The 25,497-nt window shown below is 40.9% G+C and overlaps 1 protein-coding gene and 1 pseudogene across 11 annotated transcripts in view; one reads left to right on the forward strand and one right to left on the reverse strand.

Annotated features, from left to right (window-relative positions):
* DENND6A (DENN domain containing 6A) overlaps window positions 1-4,965 on the reverse strand; it is a 48,464-nt gene extending 43,499 nt beyond the window's left edge. For 3 of the 11 annotated variants that reach the window (XM_023755728.1, XM_006090875.3, XM_014457709.2), the window contains exon 1: window positions 4,681-4,958. In XM_023755728.1, coding sequence (XP_023611496.1) covers window positions 4,681-4,914 — 234 coding nt within the window. In that variant the 5' untranslated portion in view covers window positions 4,915-4,958. Of the gene's footprint in view, window positions 1-4,680 lie in introns of all 11 variants that reach the window. The other 8 variants (XM_023755729.1, XM_023755726.1, XM_023755725.1 and 5 more) reach the window with 5 other exon arrangements.
* Window positions 4,966-9,912: 4,947 nt separating this feature from the next.
* LOC102441622 lies at window positions 9,913-12,018 on the forward strand (annotated as a pseudogene).
* Window positions 12,019-25,497: the final 13,479 nt, after the last annotated feature.

Raw genomic sequence — 25,497 nt, forward strand, 5'->3', positions numbered from 1 at the left:
CTGGCGTGACTCAGTTGTTGAGCGGCAACCTATGAACCAAGAAGTCACCAATTCTTGTCAGGGCACATGCCTGGATTGTGGGCTTGATCCCCAGTGTGGGGCGTGCAGGAGGCAGCCAATCAATGATTCTCTCTCATCACTGATGTCTCTATCTCTCCCCCTCTCCCTTCCTTTCTGAAATCAATAAAAAAATATTTTTTAAAAAAGGAAACTACTAAATATCCAAATTAAGGAAAATGGTTTAATAAATTATGGTCCATAAAATTATATTTATGAAGACTCTTCAATGATCTGGCAAATTGTTTATAAGAACGTTTATCAATAAAAGCAGACTTTTACAGCCCATGCTTTGAAAGTGTCTCCTTCCTGCCTTCTGCAGCAGTGGGTGTCTCCTGATTACAGCTCACTGAACAAAACAGAGAACTTAACCCATTCTGAGCCAATCGGATATTCCATTAGAGTTACACTTCAGTCTGATTCCAGAATAAGAGTAGAGTGGCTAAAATCAGTACCAGGGTAACCCAAAGTCAAGTAGAACCTGGGAGCTGAAACTGAGACACTTGCAGAGGAAACCACCCTCAGCATGGAGAATGGAACAAGACATGCAAAGAAAAGCAGAGACAAAAGACCACACAGCTCCAGAAACAAAGGCAAAAAAGCCTGGGGCTTTCCAAATTCCATAAGGTTCATTCCTGTTTCCTGTAACTGTGTCCCAAGAGACTCCTCACAATCAATCTTTTTGCTTAAATTTATTCTGCAGGGTTTCTGTTACTAACAATCAAATGAATCCTTGACAGATACAAAATTATGTAAAGGAAAAAAAAAAAGCATTAACAAAAATGCCAAATACTGATAGCAGTTGTTTCTTAATATGAGTGATGTTTTCTAGTGTTTATAATTTTCTTTCTTGCCAAGTTTTCAACAATGAGCATATTATTACTCAATGGGGGGAAGGGGAACTTGAGTAAATAAGGCAATTCTGTATTGAGATAATTAAGGCTTTTCTAGATAATCAGGTAATTTCAGATCTAGAAGTAACAGAGAATATTTTAAATCCAGAGACTTTCAAACCTATTCCACCGGACACTTGGATTCTCTGATGATGTTTCAGGGCCACTTCAGAGGGAAAAAAAGAAGCTAAGTACACCTCCTGCAGTCTGTACCTTTTGCCGGCTCTTCTGGCTCCAAAGACACCCTGCCCCCAACTGTCTCCTTCACTCAGACAGGGCCCCCCCCCCCCTGACATTTTGTGCAACAAGGTCTTCAGCTGATTGTATCAGAGTGATAATCTGCCCCAAACCAGGCCTGAGTACCTTCCTCTAGTGTTTGGAAGGAGAGTGAAATTCACTCTCCATTGAAGTGGCTGAAAGGGGCAACTTCACTACCATAAATATCACAGAAGTAGAGGAAATCAGTTTGCAGGGAGCATAAAGCATGAACAAAATCCATAAAACAAGAGCATAAATAAGATGTGTGCTTGGTTCTGGGCTCTAGCCATTTTCTGAAGCCCCACTAGGTTTGTGCGTTGGATTATCTTAAAACACCTTTGTAGCCTTAAGCAAGTTCCCTTTTTCTGCTTGAGCTGTAGCTTAGTTTCTGCTGCTTATAACCAAATATACACACACAGGCAACATTTCAACCAGATTAGCCAGGTCTTTATTTACACAGGGGAAAATATTACCCTACTTAAAAAAAAAGAAAGAAAAAAGTACTGATTCTAGTAACTCAACTTCATCTTACAAGTAAGAAAACTGAAGTCCAAAGGCTTCATTTTCACAAAGCAAAAAGTGAGGGGTTCTCCCCATCAAAAATGAAAAGGGGACTCTCGCCCAGCCAGTGTGGCTCAGTGGTTGAGCAAAGACTTATGAACCAGGAGGTCACGGTTCCATTCCCAGTGGAGAGTCGTGCAAGAGGCAGCTGATCAATGATTTTCTCATTGACGTTTCTATCTCTCTCTCCCTCTTACTTCCTCTCCAAAATCAATAAAAATATAGTTTAAAAAAGAAAAGGGGACTCTAAATGCTTACATAAGCCTTACTGGGTCCCAAATGCTATTTCAAATGCTTTGCAAACATTACCTTACCTAATTCTCACAATGCCACGACAAATGTACTGTTATCCTGTTACAGAGGAGCAGCACCAGGCTCAGACAAGCAAAGTAGTGTACCCAAAGTCACACAGATTAAAACCAGCTCTAGAATCTAGAGTTCCTAATCAATATTCTATAGTCACTTTAGTAGGGATTTAAACTTAAATAAGTGGCACTGTTCATGCATTTGTTTAAAATCTGCAAATGGTATTTTCTGTCTTGGCAGAACAGATTCTTAAGTCTCTCAGGCCTAAGATTCAATGACTGTGTTTTTTTATAGCACAGGTAGGTAATCTAGGATATTATTGTCCAAGCTTAGTTTTTACCTATTCTTCAACTAATTTTCCTTTTGAGTCCCCATGGTTGTGCTTTATAGGAAGTAGAGATGGACTACTATATGTCACTTCTCCAACACAATTCTACACTCACCTTTTTAAAAAATATGTATTTTTATTTGTTTCAGAGAGGAAGTAAGAGGGAGAGATGTAGAAACATCATTAATGAAAGAAAATCATTAACTGCCTGCCTCCTGAACGCCCCTACTGGGGATTGAGCCTACAACCTGGGCATGTGCCTGACCTGGAATTGAACCATGACCTCCTGGTTCATAGATCTGAGCCACACCAGCCAGGCTACACACACCTTCTTATCCCATTATAGCCACTCCTCCTTTCCATTTTTGGCCTGGGTAGGGCCATAATACAAAGGTAAAATACTATGTGTTTTTCAACTATTTTGTTATATTAGTTTCTAATCTGTGTTCCTTTTTCTTTAAAAGTGGCAAAATGCAATGTTTCTTAGGAAAACAAAACAAAATTGTTGTGTTGCATCTCACTTAATGTGTTTATCTGTCTTTGGATCCTTCATTAGGGAATCTTCCCCACTCTCATCCTACACCTTCTAAAATCAATGGTTCTTAATCTAGAGACAATGGACTATAAGGTCCATTGATAACCCCCAGAAAGTACATAGAAACAAATACATAATTTTGCATTAGTAAGCATTTTCCTAATGGAGAGAGTTCATGAAGTTCATCATATATTTTTTTAAAGTTTCAGAATGCAAAAAAACATTATGAATAACTGACCTAAAGAAAACTCTGCAGTAGCACATACTATGGAAAATGAAATTCAAAATAAGACCTTTAATGATCCACATTTTTGGAGCACCTCAATTATGCTAAGTATTCTTTATTTGGTCAGAAAAACATACTCATGTTAAAAAGAATGTCCCAAATGATAAAAGTCCCAAAAGATCTCCTATAGCTACATAAAAATGCAATAAACTGCGACAACCCAAACCATTGTTTTCTGGTTAAATTGTAGTTTGCTATACATATAATTTCAGGTTAATGTGTCAATATAGTCAATAGATGGTTTACAAATCTCTTCTTCAAATTCTTTAGGAACCAGTTGTTTCTATCTCAATAAGATAAAGAATTGTTCCTGTACTTACTCATTCTATCAGCAACTATTTATTGAACACCATATGTGCCAGGCACCACATTTGGCCCCATCTGCTACTGTGATTAATTCTTGGTCCTTCCCTACATTGTAGTCTCAATCCACAAACATAGTTTAGAGCATATAGTTCATATTTGTATGCCCAGCAACCAGCATAATGCCTAGATCTTTGTGGAAACCGTGTATGGAACTACATAATGATAAAACATAGAGAAGACAGGCTGAATACAAAAGCAGTATCTTCGAATTAAGAAAAACCTCCCTGGCCAATTTTCTTAGCCAACTCATGTCACTGAAGTAAAAATGAGATGGTGCACTAAAATGGCATCACTACCAAAACAATAAAAAAATAAAATCTCAAACCTACAACCTTCTGATAAAAATTTTTCTTGGACACATAAAGACAAGCAATCTCTTATGCTACATAAAGTACCCTAAACAATGTCAAGAACAGATTAAGATTCAAAGGCCTTTCAATAAGGTGGCATACAGATAGGAAATTTGACAGATTCACAAGCAAAAGATATTCCCTATGTTCTTCTTCATATTAGCTTTCAGGCCGACTGCTTCAGAAGCAACATCAAGAAATAACAGAAGTGAGGAACAAAAGGAGGAAAATGAGAAAATGCATGCTATGCCTTTCGGCTCAGGCTCACTAAAATGCTCTAAGAGTTACTACTGTGAATAACCAAAACAATCCCTTAGTCTAAAAAAAAGTATGTTGTAAGAAGCTTGGCTATTATATTTCACCATATGTCAAGGGCATTGTTTGCTTCTTGAAAAAGTCCCAAACATCCCGCCTGCAGCCTCCTCCAGGTGCCGCTAACCATGTCAGTTATTCTGGTGACACCGGGTTAAAAAAACAAAAACAAAACAAAAACAAAAACAAAAGACAGCAAGTGTTTAGGAGGGGCCTTGAGAGAACTTTTCACCCCCAGCCGCAGCCCAGGATGCTCCCAGGGGAACTGCCAACAGACCGCAGACCGCCCCGATGGGCGGAGGGGCGGCCCGCCACGCCCAGATGCGCGGCGGCCGGGGTCCAGGCCGGCACAGGCTACACACTCTGCAAAGGCCGCCCGGGCGCGAACCCGGACAGGGCGGAGGGACACCGCTGCGGCCGGGCCTCACCTCCACGGCCTGGCCCAGCTCCAGGTCGAAGCCCACCACGCACACGCAGTGCAGCCAGGCCGAGAAGCCGTCCCAGCGCAGCAGGCCGCGGCCATCGTCCTCCTCATCGTCCAGCGGCGCGGCTGCCGCCGCCGCCGCCTCAGCCGGCGCCTCGCGCTCCTCGGCCGCCGCCCCCGCCTCCTCCAACGGCCCGCGGGAGCTGGGCCCCGAGCTCTCCGGGCCCCGCAGAGCCATCCACCGGCCCCAGGCTGTTCGCGCCGCCTCCACCGCGGAGCGAGCCGCAGAGCGCGCTCGGTTCTGCGCAGGCGCAGCCGCCGCAGCTGCAGCCGCGGGGGACGGGCTCCGCCAGGGCGAGACCGGAACCCACGTGACCCTGGGAGCCCCGCTCCGCGCGGTCCCGCCCCTGCACCTCGCGGACGTGGGGACGTCACGCCGGCGCTTGACTTGGATTATGAATCAGGCGCCGGCCGCCTTGTCTTAAAGCTCTTCGAGGCTGAACGGTGGTTTATGAGTCCTGGCACCCTCCTTCGCAGTCCAGCGACTAAGGAATGAGTTATCCTTGGAATGATCCCGGTCCATAATTATAAGGTATTATTAAATTAAATGAAAACAATGGGAATGGTAACAAACATTGAACACTTACTCTGTGCCAGTTGATGTGCCAAGCAAGTACTTTACAAAGGTCACCTCACTGAGTCTTCGCATCATGGCTAGTACGTAGACCTCATTATTTATTTCTTTACAGATAAGGAAACGGGTTCTGAGAGGTTGCATGACTAGCTTAACAGTTGACTCAAAACAGTCTGCTGATGTAGGAGTTCTGAGCCCTCCCTAAGCTTTTTCTCTCTACTAAGGCCCCTCCCACCTTTCTTGGCTTGGATCCCTGTGAGTCACTCAATACGCACAACAACATCTCCAGACCTTTCTGGAACGGCAGGTCGCCTCCACAGCAACCTGTGCATCACTGTTAGCAAGGGCCCAATTTCAGGCAGCGTTGTATTCTCAGGGACTAGTACTGGGCTGGGCACCCAGGAAGCTCTTGACTTGCTCAGTTGAATTGTTACTGATTGTTGGTCCAGCATGATATTACTGACTAGGATTTATTCAGCACCTACTATGCTAAGCATAAACTGCACAGTGAAAGTAAATAGGAAACACACAATAATACCCCAATTTTAAAAAATGCGTAATAAACTGGATATTAACTCACAATAAATGTAATTTTTAAAAACAGCACCGTGTTCGTGCCTTTACACACATTATTCTATCTAATCCTCCCAACAGCCAAAAAAGGCAAAACCTATTATTATTGTTCCCATTGTACTGATAGGGACCCCAAGGCTTCCTGAGATGACTGTGATTTCTCAGGCAGTAGGTGGCAGAACAAAAATCTTAAACCCAGGTCTCTGACAGCCAGAGCTCCTAAGCATTTTGCCACACTGCCCAGTCAAATCTACCCTATTTAGCAAACATTGTTCTGTCCACATCCTTAGGAATTTTATTTGAAGCAACTGTTAGCATCCCTGTTTTCAAGAAGAGAGTCAAGTACGAGTATCCTCAGCCATCAATGGTAATGTTTGCTATAGACTTTCTTTAGGACATAAGATGAACTAGTGCAGTTTATTCTTAGCATACTAGATGCTGAATAAAATAGGAATAATTATTTCCAGCCTGCTTACTTCACCGATTGTCGGGAAGGGCCAAACTATCCCAATGCACACATTTTTCTGTATGCTACCTCATTATTAACGGTTAATGAACTTTAAACACCAGCTGTTCCACAACAGAGCTGGTTGTTTGACATGTGGATACAGATTGCTATTCCCCAAAATGCTGCTTTATAATTTTGGATTAAGAGTAATCTTATCAAAATATAGTGTCCAGCAAACAACATATTAAGAGGAGCATAGTCCTAGCCGGTTTGACTCAGTGGATAAAGCATCGGCCTGTTTTCATTCAGTTAGAACAAACAAACAAACGCTACTAAAACAAAATTCACAACCATCAGGGAAAACAGAAAAGTTCCTATGGATTTTTTGCTTTCCAACTTCATAACTGGTATTTGCCCTTAGCATCAATTTTAACATAATTTCTGTGGTTAATGCTTGTATGGGGTCTAAGAGAAAAAGCAGTAATTTTTGTTTTGTTTTTTTTACTTCTTAATGTTTCGTTATTAGAACCTTTGACTGTGAAAGAAGCTTGGATCAGGTCATCTTTCCAAACCTCCCATCCTATTCATGAATGGTCTGAAGTTCAGTCAGCCGGCCACCGTCCTAACACCCCTTAGTAAGGTATAGTCACTACCTTACAGAGCTGCTATTTTCTGGATGTTCATAAGGGCTAGAAAATTCTTCCTTTTATGGGGACAAGATCAGCTACTTTGTAATGTACACCCACTGGCCTAAGTTGTGTTTGCTGAGATTTCACAGAGGAGTCCAACTCTTCTATATGATAGCCCTGCGAATATTTGAAAATGGTTATCCCACATCCTCATGCCTTCTAGTTTCCAGGGGAAACTACTTCAGTTTCTCCAACTGTTCCTCAAAGGATATAGTTTCTAGGCCATTCATCATCCTGTTGCCCAACTTGGGCATACTCCAACTTGTCCACATCACTCTTAAAATGCAGTGCCCAGGAGGTAACACCATCTTCCAGGTGTGATCTGACCACTGCAGAGTGTACTCTGGGACTATTACCTTACTTGTCCCAGCCACCAGCCTTCTATTAATGCTGGTTCAGATCACATTTGCTTGTTCTGGCAGCCAGGTCACATCACTGGCTCAGGTTGCATTTACTGTCAACTAAAGCCCTGGGTCTTTTTTCATTTGAGGAGCGCTTAAGTCAGGGTAGGCTGCTGTAGCCAAGAGCATGACTGGATTCATGGCTCCGCTGCTCTTCTAATATTACCAACAACATTGAGCACAGGATTAAAAACATGCCAAACTTCCCTATTCATTTCTAACCAAACTCCTGGCATTTCAGCAATTTTTGTAGTTTAAAAAAAGAAGAAAGAAAGAAAGTAAAAGAGTGTGAGCCTTAGATAATGCTGTGAATTGCCACGCCAAATCTCTGGACTAAGTTTAACCAAAAGGACCTGAAGGGAGTCCAAATACCTGAGATATCCACCTACTTGGGTAGCCAGAGGACTTCCCTTTTGCTCTAAAGCTAAATGCTACTGCAGCTGCTGGGCCATAACCACACTTGTAATGGAGAGAAAATACACAGAGAAATGTGCAGAGGCTCAAGTACCAATGTGTTATCAACAGACGACTAAATTTACTGCCATATGCCTCAAAGACAAAATGCTCAAATGCAGATTTTAAAGGGAGGATCCAGGCAAAGAAGACAATAAAATACACTGTTTGGTGCTTCCTTAATAGTGCTTGTGAGAGCTCAAAAAAAAAGAAGGCAAAGAGCATATATATATACTATATTTTAACCGTTTTAGGGAGAAAGGGAGAGGAAGAGAGAGATAGAAACATCAATGATGAAAGAGATCATTGATTAGCTGCCTCCTGCACGCCCTCCACTGGGGATTGAGCCGGCAACCCAAGCGTGTGCCATAACTGGGAATCGAACCGTGACCTCCTGGTTCAAATGTTGACACTCAACCACTGAGCCATACTGGCCGGGCAAGAGCTTTGTTTTTTTATAATTACATTCCTAATATCTATATAGTGCCTGGTACATGGCAGACACTCAGTAAATAGTTAATGAATGAATCAATACACTGAAATAAAATCTCTAATTGCTGTTCTCTATTAGATAGAATTTTTCTTTCATGGTCAGTTGTATGAACACGTGAAAAGTTAACAGAAATGTTTCTTAAATGTACTTTACTCTTAGCTTATGAAAAGTAAAGATAACAACACCTCAATTATTTGAAGGTTACTTTTCCAACTATCTGACTCTGGGAGTGCCAGGGGGCAGTTTTAACAGGCCTACTAGCAGTCGAAATGCAAAACAGAAAAGGTAACCAGTGAAATTTATGATCTTTAATCAGAGAGATGTGAAGCCTTTGCTCAGAAGTTATTTTGTCTGAATTTACACATAATTCTAACAGATATGTTTGTCAGGTTTCCCAGACTAACCAGCAAATAAGAAGAGTAAAGAGGCTGCTTGAATCTGAGCATGAAAAGAGCAGAAAACAGAAGGCTATAGGTTAATAGAATGGAAGGAAAGAAAAAAAGGAGTCAGAAAATAAAAGCATTCAGAAGGGTACACAGTAAACTATTAACAGTGGTTGCCCCATGGGGAATTGAAATGCTGGGAAATAAAAGTGCTGGTAAATAGAAATAGGGAACTTTGCTTTTTATTTTACACAATTCTATATTGTATTATTATTTAGAAAGAGCATATATTGCTTTTGTAACTAAACATTAAGAGATAAGAAGGGTGCCCTGACTGGGTGACTCAGTTGACAAAAGCATACACTGAAAAGGTTTCAGGTTCAATTTCTGGTCTGGGTACATACCTTGGTTACAGTTTCAAAACCCAGTCAGGGGGTATATGGGAGCCAACTAATTGAAGTTTCTCTCTCACAACAAGGTTCTCTCTCTCTCTCTCTCTCTCTCTCTCTCTCTCCCCCCGTCCCTTCCTCTCTCTTTAAAATAAATAAAAACATGTCCTTGGGTCAGGATTTAAAAAAAGAGATAACAAGGGTGTAATAGAGTTGCATAGCTTGTGAAAAATTGGAAACCACCTAAGTATCTAACAATAGAGGATTGACTGAAAAATATCATGTATCCATTCAATAGACTGTTATGCAATCACTAAAAATGTCATAGAAGACCATTTTATAGCAGAAAAAATGTTTAAAGTATATAGTTCAAGTAGAGGAAGGTAGGTCATAAAATAAAATCTAATAAATGATTCTGTTTTTAGAAATTATTTGCAAAATAAAAAACACTGGAGTTGATAAAAAATATCTTGACAAAGGAGACATTTTTTGTTTGGAATCAAACATTTATTTTATCCTTAATATCTATGTAACTCAGGGGTCCTCAAACTATGGCCCGCAGGCCACATGCAAATACAAATATTGTATTTGTTCCCGTTTTGTTTTTTTACTTCAAAATAAGATATGTGCAGTGTGCATAGGAACTTGTTCATAGTTTTTTTTTAAAACTATAGTCCGGCCCTCCAACGGTCTGAGGGACAGTGAACTGGCCCCCTGTTTAAAAAGTTTGAGGACCCCTGATGTAACTAGCTGGACACCTGGGTAATTGGGAGCCGGGGCTCCGCCGCCATCACCACCGTGAATGATCAGCAGCTGTACTGTGCCTTGGACTTAATGAGGCACCTGCCTCTACAGCAAATCGAGATTGACCTGATTGACCTGGTCCCAGTCTGAGTGAAGATCTGTCTTCTGTTAACCAGACACTGAAAATCGTCCGAGAAGATGGTGGGAAAGGATTACCTTTTGTGTGACTACAACAGAGATGGGAACTCCTATAGGTCACCATCTATAGGAGATGGAAGATGGGGCATGCGTTCTGCTCAGGTGAGAAAGCTGGAGGTGGAAGCCAACAATGCCTTTGACCAGTATCAAGATCTGTATTTCGAAGGCGGCATCTCATCTGTCTATCTATGGGATCTGGATCATGGCTTTGCTGGGGTGATCCTCATAAGAAGGCTGGAGATTGCCCTAACCGGTTTGACTCAGTGGATAGAGCGTCAGCCTGTGGACTCAGGGGTCCCAGGTTCGATTCCGGTCAAGGGCATGTACCTTGGTTGCGGGCACATCCCCAGTGGGGAGTGTGCAGGAGGCAGCTGATCGATGTTTCTCTCTCATCGATGTTTCTAACTCTCTATCCCTCTCCCTTCCTCTCTGTAAAAAATCAATAAAATATATTTAAAAAAAATAAAAGAAGGCTGGAGATGGATAAAAGAAGATCAAAGGCTGCTGGGATTCCATCCATGTGGTGGAAGTGCAGGAGAAACCAATGGCTGCACCACCCATCAGAAGCTGACCTCCTCAGCAATGCTGTGGCTACAAACCAACAAATCTGGCTCTGGCACCATGAACCTCGGAGGCAGCCTTACAGATGGAGAAAGATGAAACTGAGTCACTGCTCGCCACACATAGCCAATATCGGGCGCTTGTAGAGGATATGGGAAACAAAATCCGAAGTGTGCTGAATGAGATCTGCTTTGGAAAAACAAAGGACATCATCAATGGGCTGAGGTCTGTGCAGACTTTTACAGACAAATCAAAACAAGAAGCTCTTAAGAATGACTTGGATGCTTTGAAGAGAAAGCAGCAATTGTAAAACCTCTGCTTCACTCTAACCGGACATGCTATGCACTCCTTCGATTCCTTTCTTACACAACTCTGCTCTCTTCCCTTGTCCCTCCTCCCCCCCACCCCACTCCCCTACACACAGATCACACAGTAATTTGTGTCACCGACCTGTATAGGGCCATCAAACCCTGAGAACAAAGCTGATAAACACCTGTCTCTGTCTCCAAGGCCTGCTTTCCCCACCACGTTTTGCTATCAAAACTCAGTGTTTCAAAAAAAAAAACACGCCAAAAAACCTCAATGTTTCCGCCTGGCCAGTGTAGCTCAGTGGTTGAGTGTGGACCCAGGAACGAAGAGGCCACTGGTTCAATTCCTGGTCAGGGCTGCGGGCTCAGCCCACTGTGGGGGCGGGAAGTGGGGCGCAGGAAGCAACCAATCAATGATGTTTTTCTTACTCAGATATTTCTATCTCTCTAACCTCTCCCTTCCTCTCTCTCTCAAAAAAAAAAAAATTTTTTTTTAAAAAAAACACACACACTTGCTACACCACTGTGATTAAACATTATACATATGCTTCCTGATAATACTGATCATACTTCTTTATAAAAAAACACAAAACCTTGATGTTTCCATATCGACTGTATGTATTCTGTTTGCCCAGCCCCATGTCCCCACCACCACCCATTTATAGGCATAAAATACACTGTCTGCCTCCCCTTCCCTCCCACCTTTTAGTTACATTGGTATAAAAAAAGTAAAACAAAAAAATTATGAAATAACTGTGGTGTGTGAAAGATAAAAGAAAAACTAGAAATCTGATTCCACATGTATTTGGGAGTTGCTTGGAGTTGGGGGTGGGAGGACAGGGGACAGCTCTGGGAGGAAGGAGAGGTGACCCTCAGCATTGTCCCACACCGTCTATCCCCTGTCCCACCAAGAGGATGTTGTGGGGAGTGCAGGGTAGGGCCTTCAGACCGATCTGCTCTTCTGGCTAGGTGCTTTTCTGTCAATTTTTGTGGAATGTAAAGGAGTTTTTTGTTTAATTCTGTTTTTGTTTTTTTCTGTAAAGCTTTAAAATAAAAATCTACATCTTATACTTGAGCTTCCATACTTTTAAAAAAAAGGAAAACAACAAAAAAGAAAAAGAAACTGGGATGCAGTTAAAAAATATATGTAAATATATATATATATATTATATATATATATATATATATATATATCGGCTGAAACTCAAGAGAAAGAAATTAAAATGTTTTCACTAATATCTTTGTGGCAGAAACTGCAGTGTCACTGTTATGGTTAATTTTATGTGTCACCTTGACTGGGCAATGGAGTACCTAGATATTTGGTTAATTATTATTCTGGGTGAGCCTATGAGAGTGTTTTTAGGTGAGATTAACATTTGTATTGGTAGACTTGAGTAAAGCAGATTGCCCTCCCCAGTGTGGGTAGGCCTCATGCAATCCATGGAAGCCTGAATAGAACTAAAAGGCTGAGTAAGGGAGAATAAGCTCTCTGCTTAGTGTCTTTGCGTTGGGACATTGGTCTTCTGCCATTGGACTCAGACTCAAACTCAGGTTTCCTGGTTCTCAGACCTTTGGACTTGGACAGGAACTATATACCATTGGCTCTTCTGTCTCCAGCTTGCTGCTTGTAGACCATGGGACTTCTCAGCCTATACATCTTCTTATTTATTTTAAAACAATTTTTTATTTATTGATTTCAGAGAGAGAGAGAGAGAGAGAGAGAGAGAGGTAGAAAGAGAGAGAGAGAGAGAGAGAGAGAGAGAGAGAGAGAGACAGAGAAACATCAATTTGTTGTTCCACCCATTTATGCATTCGCTGTTTGATTCTTGTATGTGCCCTGACCAGGGATCAAACTTGTAACCTTAGTGTGCTGGGACAACGCTCTAACTAATTGAGCTACCTGGCTAGGGCTATACATCTTTTTAGAAACTACATAAATAATCATCAATAGAATGTTAGTGGAAATAGGGGCAGTAAAAGCCATTCTGGTGAACTCTCCATGTTATTGGACAGTGGATAAAAAGGTGATCTTTGTTAAAAAGTGACCAGAGAACTTGGCTGAACTATATTTTAGTGTTTTGTAGAAAGTAAACTTGCAAACTATAAAATTGGTTAGTTAGCTCAGGTGATTTCTACACACTGTTGCAGGAGCAGTTGGATTCTTCCTGACTGTTTACAGTAAAACACAGGAAGAGAGAAATGAATTGAAGAAGGAATTGTTAAGTGAAAGTGAACCAGAACTTAAAGATTTGTAATAGTCTCACTCTGTTCATACTGCAAGAAATAAGAAAGGTTGTTCTGAAGAGAACATTAAGGGTGTGACCTAACAGGTTGATAAGGAGGTTAGTATGGGTGTGAACCATAGACCTTATCATCCACCCCAGCAGAAAATGAAGGAAGGCTGTCAGACTTCTTAGATCCTACAGGACTGGACTATAGAACTACACAGCTGAAAATGTGTGCTATTCTTTAAGAAGAAGGAAAAATGACCACAAAGGTGATTTATAGATCATCAGGGCTGCCTCCTCAGTTTCAAGGAGGGGAAGGTGTGTGTGTGTGTGTGTGTATGTCTGCGCGTGCGCACATGCCCACGCGCATGTGTGCTCTGTGTGTGTTTTGTAGCTGTTCATTCAGATTCAACCATCCAGACAGTAGCCACCTTCATACAGCCTTGGGGGCTGGGGTGGTGGACGACAGGCTTTGGGAGTACAGCCCTACCTGGCAGAGCTGTAGAAGCAAGTCCACTCCCCGCCTCCCCCAGTAGGTCTGGAAAACAGAGCACTGAACCAAAAAGGATTTTTCTGAAGCTTCAAGATCTAATGTTATTCGTCTTACCAGGTTTTGGAATTACTTGTGCAATCTGACAGCTTTTTCTTCCTTCCAATTTCTCCATTTTGGAATGAGAATGTCTATCCTTTGCCTGTCCCACCATTGTATTTTGGAAACACATAATTTATCTGGTTTCATAGAATCACAGCTGGAGAGGAATTTTGCCTCGGGATGAATCATACCTCCCTGTAGCACCCATATCTGATTTAGATATTTAGATAAGATTTGAACTTTAGACCTTTGAGTTAAAGTTAAGTTTTTTGAACTATTAGGATTGAATTAATGTATTTTGCATGCAAGAAGGACAGGAATTTGGGGGGGCCGGGGATAGAATGTTGTAGACTGATTTTATATGTCACCTGCAAATATGTATGTTGAAGCTCTAACAACTAATGTGATGGTATGTGGAGCTATAATATAATTAGGTTTAAATGAGGTCATGAGGGTGGGGCCCATGATGTGATGAGTTTCTTTATAAGAGAAACCCTCTCTCTCTGCCATGTAAGGACATAGCCAGAAGGGGGCCATTTGCAAGCCAAGGAAGAATGCACTCACCAGGGAACCAAATCAGCCAGCATCTTGATCTTGGGCTTCCTAGTCTCAAGAACTGTGAGAAATATCTATTGTGTAAACCACCCAGTTTTTGGTATTTTGTTATAACAGCTCAAACTGACCAGTCACCCAATATCCATTTAACTCCTTTTTCCTACCATTACAGCATGGTTTAATTCTGGGTGGTACTGAGGTAAACTAAAACACTGTATTTCTCAGCCTCCACAGAAGAAATATGTGGCCATATGATGAATAAGATATACTAGTATGTAGGAGTGTTGGTTATACTCTTTAAAACACACACAGAAAGCCCAGCTGGTGTGTCTCAGTGGTTGATTGTCAACCTATGAACTAGGAGGTCACAGTTAAATTCCAGTCAGGGCACATGCCCAGGTTGCAGGCTTGCTCTCCAGTAGGGGGCGTGCAAGAGGAAGCTGATTAAGGATTCTCTCTCATCATTTATGTTTCTCTCTTTTCCCTTCCTCTCTGAAATCAATAAAAATATTTTTTTAAAAAACATACAGAAAAAAATAAATACAGCAAGCAGTTCTTATCCTTTTGTACTTATCTGCTTCCTTCTAATGCAAACCTGAACATAAAGGCCAAAATTAAAGCAGCCATTTGGGGCCAGAAAAAAATATCAGGAGACTTAGCATTCATAAAGCACCAAACCAATGCTAGCAACAACCTGCCTCTGGACTTCTTAAATATTAACCCTTATCTGTTTAAGTCACTGTAGTTAGATCTGTCATTTGCAGCCAAATGTAAATCATAACTGACATGAGTTTGCTTTTTCATTAAGATGTTTACCATATTCAGCCCTAACCGGTTTGGCTCAGTGGATAGAACATCGGCCTGCGGACTCAAAGGTCCCAGGTGCGATTCCGGTCAAGGGCATGTACCTTGGTTGCGGGCACATCCCCAGTGGGGAGTGTGCAGGAGGCAGCTGATGGATGTTTCTCTCTCATCAATGTTTCTAACTCTCTATCCCTTCCTCTCTGTAAAAAATCAATAAAATATATTTTAAAGAAAAGATGTTTACCATATTCGAAGCTATATCATAAAGCTCAAATGGTAGTAGACATTAGAAATGAATTTGTGTTTAAAGTTGATTTCTTAGTTAATCTTCCTATATAATAAAAGGCTAATATGCACATTGTCCCTTCAACTGGGAGTTCAATCAGGGGGTGGGACTGGCTGGCCAACAGCCCGAGGCCCCTCCCCCCAACCAGCCCCACACTCAGTCGCCCCTCCCCACCCCATTGGGGTGAGCCCGCCAGACCCCACCCATGCACAAATCCATGCACCGGGCCTCTAGTTTGTATATAAACAGACTTAAGATAGTTTTGTTTTGCATAACTAGGACCTCTTTTTTGTTAATTTTGTTGTGGATTCCCACTGTTCTTTCTTGCCCATTATCCATTGTACCTTTTTCTGCTTCATAGTCCTAAGTTTTCCAACAGGGAGCCACCCTACCATCTTTCTAAGTCAAAGAGGTTCAGGAGGAGATACGGTACATGCTACCTGTGGACGCCAATCTGGGCACATAACCCAGTCCTAGCGAATCAGTGTATACTATATTCCTAGAATAATGATAAGTGTAGGCACATTCCCACACACGACCCAATCAAACAATAAAACTCAACTCTGGAAGTCATTAGAACTGTTCTGAAAGAGACACTGTCCTAACACCAATATTAGAGGATAGAATATAAGCTTGGAGCTGTTAGTGAGTAGCCATAAGTGAAGAGCTGGCCTTAGATTTAAGTCAACGGAGAAAAAACAAGCAAAAGAAATGGAAAGAGTTAAGACTAAGTCCTAATGACGTCATTCAGCTCTGGATTCAGCCAAGCCTGAACTTTTCAGATACATGAGTCAAGTAGATTTTCCATTTTGGATGAACAAGTTTGAGCTAGATCTTTTGACATTTGCAACTATAGAAGTCCTAACTAGTAATGCTAAATAGTCCTGATTCGTTACATTAGCCTTTTACCATGCCAAGTGTTCATAGGAAATCTTCCCTGAAAGTTATTTACCAAAAAGCAGTATAAGAGAATACTAACATAATGCTTTCTGGGTTTTTATGTTATAAAATAAACCATAAATCATTTTATAAAATAGGGGGGGATATCATTACTGTAATGTAATTATTATCACCTGGCTAAAGGATATTTATCTCACCAAAAAGCGAAACAATTATTGGAAAATAATCTGCAAAGCAAAACAAAAAATATTTCAACACATTCTCCATTCCTTCAAATATTTATTTAACTTGTCGCAGTTGCAGTGTTAAATTGTGAGGAATAGCAGACTGAATATGAAATGTTTTTAGGACCTTACAATTTAGCACAGCAGACAAAACATGAATGCTCATAACAGTTATATACCATTTTCTAAGAATTAGAGAATAATAAGAGAAATATCTAGGGAAAGTCTGAAAATTTCTGTAATATTATTAGAACTGGTAAAGAGATTAGAAATCCAACAATTCTTTGAACACATAGTTGAGGAAATTGTAACTCAGAGAGCCAGCGACTTAGTTCCCATAGCAAGTTAGTGGCAATGTCCCACTGGAAGCCAGAACTCCTTAGACACAGTCCAACATTCTTTCTTACTACCCCACCCTACCTCTGCTAGGAGAAGAGCAAAATACCAAAAAGTTTTTCAAACTATAATTTTTCTTCCACACAACCTAACATGGAGACACTCAAAGACCACACTAAAATAAGCTTAATTCTCTCCTTATCATTTAGAGGCAAAACAGCAAGGCTCTGCGTCATTTTGAGAGTTTGCCTGCAAGTTTCTGTCATGGTTTTTCTCTCACTGACTTTTGTTTTTATTAGTCTAACCTTGAAAGTGTAGCAACACTGCCTGAGAAAAATCCAAAACATCTTGTTTTAAACATGTTTGTCTCTTCTGTATTCTGGGCAAGCTGATGGAGTCTGATAGCCCAAATTAAGAGTTACCTAACTAAGTTAAACTTAATCCAGGAAGTCTTCCTTGGTTGATATCCCATGTGGGCAGTGCCGGCCTGCACACAAGAGTAAGCCACTGCAAATTCTATTTTAAGACTTTTGGCTAAGGAAAGTAAAGGAAATATATTGATTCCAAACTAGGACTGCTGTCTTTAGGCTCCTTATTGTCAAGAATTTACGAAGAAGACTAATTCTTTTTAGAAATACTTGTCATATTTTTTTCAGTGTTGCCAAGATGGCAGCCACCTATGAATAATTTGAGAAAGTGGATTAAAAATTTGGTTTCAAAGAAGGACAAAGTCAGAGGACTTACATTCCCACATTACAACCCTTACTACAAAGCTACAATTATCAAAACAGTGAGACAGTGCCATACAGATATATAGACCAATGGGATAGAATAGAGAGCCTAGAAATAAATCATTGTAATAAATCATTGAATGGTTTTCAACAAGGGTGCCAAGACCATTCAATGGGGAACGAATAGTTTTTTCCAAAAAATGGTGCTAGAAAAACTGGAAACCCACATGAAAAGAGTGAAGTTGGATCCTTAACTTACACCATGTATAAAAATAACTCAAAATGGATCAAAGACCTAAACCTATAAAGTTGCTAGAAGAAAACAAAAAATAAGCTTCATGACATCAGATTTGGCAGTGATTTTTTGGATATGACATCAAAATCACAGGCAACAAGAAAAAATAGGTAAAGTGGACTTTATCAAAATTAAAACTGTGCATTAAAGGACACCATCATCAGTGTGAAAAAGCAACCTACAGAATGGGGGAAAATATTTTAAAATTATTTATCTGAAAAAGGATTAATATCCAGAATATACAAAGAACTCCTACGACGCTCAACAAAAAACAACTGGGCAATTCAAAATTGGGCAAAAGACTTGAATAGACATTTCTCCAAAGAAGATACAGATGGCCAATGAGCCCATGAAAAGATGATCTATATCACTAATCATTTAGGAAATGCAAATCAAACCCGCAGTGAGAAACCACTTCATACTCATTAGGCTATCTATTACCAAAACAAACATACAAAACCAGAAAATAACAAGTGTTAGTGAGGATGTAGAAAAATTGGAACTCTTGTCATTTCTAGTGGGAATGTAAAATGATACAGTCACTGTGGAAAACAGTATAGAAGTTTCTCAAAAAAGTAAAGATAGAATTGCCACATAACTCAGCAATCTCACTTCTCGATATATACTCAAAATAATTGAAAGCAGGGAATCAAACAAATAATTATACATCAGTGTTATAATAGCACTATTCACAATAGCCAAAAGGTGGGAACAACACAATGTCCATCTACAGGGGAATGGATAGACAAAATGTGGTATGTACATACAATGAAATATTATTCAGCCTTAAAAAGGAATAAAATTCTGATGCATATTATAACATGGATGAACCTTGAAGACATCCTAAGTAAAATAAGGTAGACACAAAAAGTCAAATATTGTGTGATTCCACTTATATTAAGTGCATCAGTAGTCAGACTCATATAGACAGAAAGTTGAATGGTGGTTGCCAAAGGCTGGGAGGAAGGAATGGGAAGTTTGCTTGTTTGCTTTTACTGGTCATTTTTCACCAATTTCAAATTTTTTATTCTCTGCTTTTATTTTCATCATAATTATACTGATCTTGTAATACTTGCAACACATTTTTTACATTTGCACTTATGATGATGTAGGATTAGAGGTGCTACACTTAGCACATACATTTTTTTTGGTCTCATCAATTCTTTTATTATTATTAAAGTATATGTGAGAGGATAGTTAGAAGCTAGGAAAATTCCTGGGGTGGTGGAATAGGAAACTGAGATAAGAAAATTAAACAAGGACCAACAGTTTGGGCAGTTTGCAGCCAGCTTGCAGTAAGACCTTACCTTCCCCAACCTAGGACACTTGAGAGAAAATAGTTAATACCTCTCCTCCTATTCAGAGAATACATAGCTTAAATCACTCTGGAACAGCTAAGGCAGGAGGTGGGAAGGCGGAAGGAAAATATGGGAGTTTATCTCACTCACTGAACAAAGAAGTCAGCCTCCTTGGGACTTGCCAAACAAGATGACCAGGTGTGTATACAAACATCCCAAGAGAAGCCACAGTAAAGTAAAAGGGTGACTTTGAAACCTAATCTGCTACCCAAGATTCCAGCAGAGGAACCTTGAAAACTATAGGACAAAGGGAATAACACCCCTTGAACCTGCACCGGCATGCACTCAGATTAGCTGAGTGGCCCACTTGTGCTATATGCCAAGTTTATTAATAAATTAGCTCGTCTTGCTTCCTTAATAAATTCACTTGCTTTGTTTCAACGCTGCTGTATGGTGTCACTTGTTTGAAATCTTTCTTAAGAGACAACAAGAACCAAGGAGGAGACAGGTCTCTACTTCCAACTCAGGGGGCTGTCCAATAACATCTTTTCTGGTGCTGATAACAGTATAGTTGGTATACAATAGTATATTCATTTCAGGTGCACAACATAGTGATTTGACATTTATATACTTACAATGTGATCACCACGATAAGTCCAATAGCCATCTGTCACCATGCAAAGTTATTATAGTATTATTGACTGTGTTATATACTACACCATGGCTTATTTATTTATAACTGGAAGTTTGTGCTTCTTATTTCCCTTCACCCTTTTCACTCATTCTCCCTCCTCTTTCCCTCAACCATCAGTTTATTCTCTTTATGAATCTGTTTCTATTTTGTTTTGTTTGTTTAGATTCCACATGTAAGTGAAATCACATGATATTTGTCTTTCTTTGTCTAATTTACTTTACTTAGCCAATACCCTCTAGATCCATCTGTGTTGTTGCAAATAACAAGATTTCATTCCTTTTTATCACTAATACTAGAGGCCCGGTGCACAAAATTTGTGCACTCGGGGCGGGGGGGGGGGGGTCCCTCAGCCCAGCCTGTGCCCTCTCACAGTCTGGGACCCCTCAGGGGATAACCACCTGCTGGCTTAGGCCTGCTCCCTGGGGGGATTGGGCCTAAGCTGGCAGTCAGACATCCCTCTGGCAGCCCGGGAGCCCTCGGGGGATGTCCACTTGCCAGTGGGGAGCAGGCCTAAGCTGCAGTCGGACATCCTTAGCACTGCTGAGGAGGCAGGAAAGGCTCCCACCACCACCACTGTACTGGCAGCTGTCAGCCTGGCTTGTGGCTGAGCAGAGCCCCCCCTGTGGGAGCACACTGACCACCAGGGGGCAGCTCCTGAATCGAGCATCTGCCCCCTGGTGGTCAATGTGTGTCATAGTGACCAGTCATTCCCAGTCGTTCTGCTGTTAGGGTCAATTTGCATATTACCCTTTTATTATATAGGAGTGCCTGGCTAGCCTGGGTGAGGGGCTAATGGCTGTTTGCAGGGTGGGGGTGCCCCTGGGGTGCCTGGCCAGCCTGGGTGAGGGGCTGATGGCTGTTTGCAGGCTGGCCACAGCCCCTTCAGGGTGGGGGATCCTGCTGGGGTGCCTGGCCAGCCTGGTGAGGGGCTGATGGCTGTTTGCAGGTTGGCCACGGACCCCAGCCACCCAAGCTCCCAGTGGAGGCTGGCTGGAAGCAGGTATCTGGGATTTATTTGTCTTCTATAATTGAAACTTTGTTGCCATGGGTGGAGGCCACAGCCGGCTCAGGGCAGGCGGAAGCTTGGCTTCCTCCATTGCCCGGGCAACCAAGCCTCCTGCTTGCTCCAGCTCCGTGGCTGCCCGCCGCCATCTTGGTTGGGTTAGTTTGCATATAGTTGCTCTGATTGGCTGGTGGGCATGGCTTAGGGGGTAGCAAAGGTACGGTCAATTAGCACCTTTGTCTTTTATTAGTGTAGATTCCATTGTACATATACACTCACTGCTTGTTTATCTATCGACGCACATCTAGATTGCTTCCATATCTTTGCCATTATAAATAATGCTGCAATCAACCTAGAGGGGTGCATATATTTTTTCAAATTAGTGTTTTCATTTTCTTTGAACAAATACCCAGAAGTGGAATTGCTAAATTGTAGGGTAGTTCTATTTTTAATTTTTTGAGGAACCTCCATACTGTTTTTCATAGTGGCTGCACCCATTTACAATCCTACCAACAGTGCCCTGGCTGGTTTTGCTCAGTGGATAGAGCGTCAGCCCTTGGACTAAAGGGTCCCAGGTTTGATTCTAGGCACATACTTTGGTTGCAGGCTTGATCCCCAACCCTTGTCACGGTGCACATGGGAGGCAACCAATCAATGTGTCTCTCTCACATCAGTGTTTCTCTCTGTCTCTCCCCCTCCCTTTCACTCTCTCTTAAAAAAGAAAAAGAAAAAGAAAAACTATCTTCGGATGAGGATTAACAAAAAGCAAAACAAACCAATCCTACCAACAGTACACTGAGAGCTCCCTTTTCTCCACAACCTCGCCAACACTTGTTATTTGTTGACTTTTTGATAATTGTTATACTAATAGGTGTGAGGTGATATCTCACTATCATTTTGATTTGCATTTCCCTGATGATTAGTGATGTTGGTTGGTGGATGTTAAGCATCTTTCATGTGTCTGTTGGCCACCTGTTGTCTTTTTTGTAGAAATGTCTATTCAGGTCCTGTGCCCATTTTTAAATCACATTGTGTGTGTGTGTGTGTGTGTGTGTGTGTGTGTCTATGTGTGTTGGGTTATATGAGTTCCTTGTATATTTTGAGTATTAACTTTTATGAGACATATTATTTGCAAATATCTTCTCCCATTCACTAGGTTGTCTTTTAGTTTTGCTGATGGTTTCCTTTACTGTGCAAAGCTTTTTAGTTTACTATAGTCTTATTTGTTTATTTTTGCTTTTGTTTCCCTTGTTCAATGGGACATACCTAAAAAGATACGGCTAAGAGCAATGTCAAAGAATTTACTGCCTATGTTTTCTTCTAGGACTTATATGTGAGAGTCACATCAATTGATTGGCTCCCACACATGCCCTGACTGGGGCTTGGTTCGAACCTGCCACCCACGTACATGCCCTAGACGGGTAACTAAATCAGAGATCCTTGGTGGGTGGGCCAACACTCTAACCACTAAGTCACAAAGGTTATGCTGGCCTCAGAATGAATTTGGAAGCATTCCTTCTGTTTTAATTTTTGGAATAGTTTGAGAGAGAAGTTATTGTTTAATGGGTATTAAGTTTCAGTTTGGGATGATGAAGAAGTTCTAGAGATGGATAACAGTGATAGTTTGTACAACAATGTGAATGGACTTAATGCCACTGAATTGTATACTTAAAAATGATTAAGATGGTAAATTTTATTTTACATGTATTTTACCACAAAACATTTTTTGGCTTCAGGCACATAGGTACACTGAAAATCATTTTCAAGAGCCAGGCTTACTGATTTATAAGATTTTTTTCAAACGCTAATATATACTTTGGGCTTTTCATTCATAAATATTCATTGACAACTTGCTGAGGCTACAAAATTGAGCAAAACATAGTAGAGCATCTAGTTTTTGGTGGAAACAGGTAAAAAGAAAGTAAACAAGCAAATAACAAATAATGATAAATTATGGAAAGCATGAAGAAGTAAACATTATGATAAGATGAAGATTAATGGGTGTGGTGAAGACCTACTTTAGATGGATCTGATAGATGGTGTATTAGTCTTCTAGGGCTGAGTAATATAATAAAGATAAACATTTGGTTTTTGTCCCAGGTTCCTAGAATACAGCCACTAAAAGCTTTGGAATCTCTGGAGAGATGCTGAGTGTCTTTTGGGAATCTTGCATGATTGAGTGTCTTTTGAATGCTAATGAGATAACTGGTTCCTGGGAGCCCCTTGATAATTTCTAGATGGGGATTAGAGGGTTGGAACTTTCAGCCGTACTTCCTGGTATCAAGGGGGGAAAAGAGGCTGGAAATTGAGCTGATCACCAATGGCCAATGATTTAATCAATCATGCCTATGTAATGAAACCTTCATAAAAACCCCTAAATGATTGGGCTTGGAAAGCTTCTGGGTTGGTGGACACATGGAGATGCTGGGAGGGTGACATGCCTGGAGAGGCCATGGAAGTTCCTCAACTTTTCCCCAATACCTTGACCTATACTACTCTTTGGCTGTTTCTCTGCTATATCTATTATAATAAACTAGTAATTGTAAGTAAAGTGTTTTCCTAAGTCCTGTGAACTGTTCAAGCAAATTATCAAACCTGAGAAGGGAGTTGTAGGAACTCTTGTTTTATAGGTGGGTGGTCAGAGTACAGTTGGCAACCTGGGACTTGTGACTGGCATTTGTAGTGGGGACAGTCTTGTGGGACTGAACCCTTTAACTTGTGGGATCCGGGGCTAACTCCAGGTAGATAGTGCCAGAATTGAATTGAATTGTTCAACAGCCAGTTGGTATCTGGAGAGTTGGAGAATTGGTTGTTAGCAGGAAATGTCCACACTTCAGTGATAGAGGTATTGTGAGTAAAAATAGTTCAGAGGTTGCCACCACAAAATAAGCAACAGAAATTTATTTTCTTACAGTTCTGGGGGCCAGAAGTCCAAGATCAAGGTGCCATCAGGGGTGGTTTCTGGTGAGGCCTCCCTTCCTAGCTTGTAGACATCTGGCTTTTTGCTGTGTACTCACATACCTTTTCCTTTTTTTTGTTAGATCCCTGTAAAGTAGAAAAGGGGATAGAGAGATCTGGTGTTTCTTCCTCTTCTTATAAGGATAACTTTTATGACCTCATTTAACCTCCCTAAAGGCCCTGTCTCCAAATATAGTCACATTAGGGTTATGGTTTCAACTATAAATTTGTGGTCAGGGGTACATATTTACTTCTATAGCAGATGGGTGATCAGAGAAAGCCTTTCAGAGGAGGTGACATTTCCACTGAGATCTAAAAGCTATAGGATCTTGTTATGGGATAAGCCAGTGGAAGATCACTATACAAAGAAGAAATATGTACAGAGGTATAATGTACATTTGTTATACTGGGAATATTGAGTTATGCTGCAGAAGAAAAGAAAAAAATAAGTGAGATAAATGAAACTCATAAGATGCAGAGATAAGTATAGACAAGTAGTAGTGAGTAGAGCACGTGTATGTTAAACATAAATAGAAAGGAATTAAAGGACCAAGACTAATATTCGAGAGGCACTAAATATTCATGACAAATTACATACATATGAGGATACACTAAATATATATGATCACTTAATATTTATGAGGTCTTAATCCAGTCACTCATTGGTAATAACTATTCTGGTCCATGTGTCCTCTGCCCCAAACACATAAACTCATAGCCCAAATAAAGCCCATAGCTGTACAGCAAGTTAATTGGCAAGCTACAAATATTAGCCATGTATATATTTGTCTCTGTGTCTTTCTGATAGAACAAATGTATGTTACTGGTCCAAGCCATCTTCTGTCTTTGGGCTCCCTTTCTTAACCCTCAACTCTGTTCCATCGACAGAGAAGACTGATGTAGCAGAGAGATTTATAGACAAACAATATATAACCCAGGATTTAAGTAGTGTGATCCTTCCACCTCTCTTGTACCCTTACCTAATAATATACCTGTCTCATTCCCTTTGCTTTGTGCTGTGGGTATTTTGTTGTTGTGGTGGTGGTTTGTTTTGTTTTTTTGGTTTTTTTTGGTTTGTTTGTCTTATTTTGGTTAATCCTCACCCGAGAATATATTTCCATTGATTTTTAGAGACAGTGGAAGGGAGGAGGTGGGGGGAGGGGAGGGGGGGGGAGACGGAGAGAAAGAAACATCAATGTGAGAGAGAGACATTGATTGGTTGCCTTCCCCATGTGCCCTGACCAGGGCCAGGATCCAGCCTGCAACGAGGTACGTGCCCTTGGCCGGAATCGAACCCGGGACCCTTCAGCCCATGGGCTGACACTCTATCCACTGAGCCAAAATGGCTAGGGCTGTTTTAAGTTAATTTAATAAGCAGTTTAAGCATTTTAATTTGATGTGAGCCCTTCTGTTCTGTGACCTTTGGGATAGCCTGCCTGATAGTATAATTGATGTTTACAAGGTAATTTCCCATACAACAGAAGGCCTTAACATGGGAAAATCTCAATGTGTTCTAGAACTGCACTGTCCAACAGGGTAGCCATTTGACACATGTGGCTATTTAAATTTAAATTAATTAAAATTAAAAAGTCATTTCCTCAGTTGCACTGATCATATGTCAGGTGCTCAATAGCTATGTGTGC

The sequence above is a fragment of the Myotis lucifugus genome, unplaced genomic scaffold, assembly GCF_000147115.1.
Source record: "Myotis lucifugus unplaced genomic scaffold, Myoluc2.0 scaffold_83, whole genome shotgun sequence".
NCBI classification, from domain to species: domain Eukaryota; kingdom Metazoa; phylum Chordata; class Mammalia; order Chiroptera; family Vespertilionidae; genus Myotis; species Myotis lucifugus.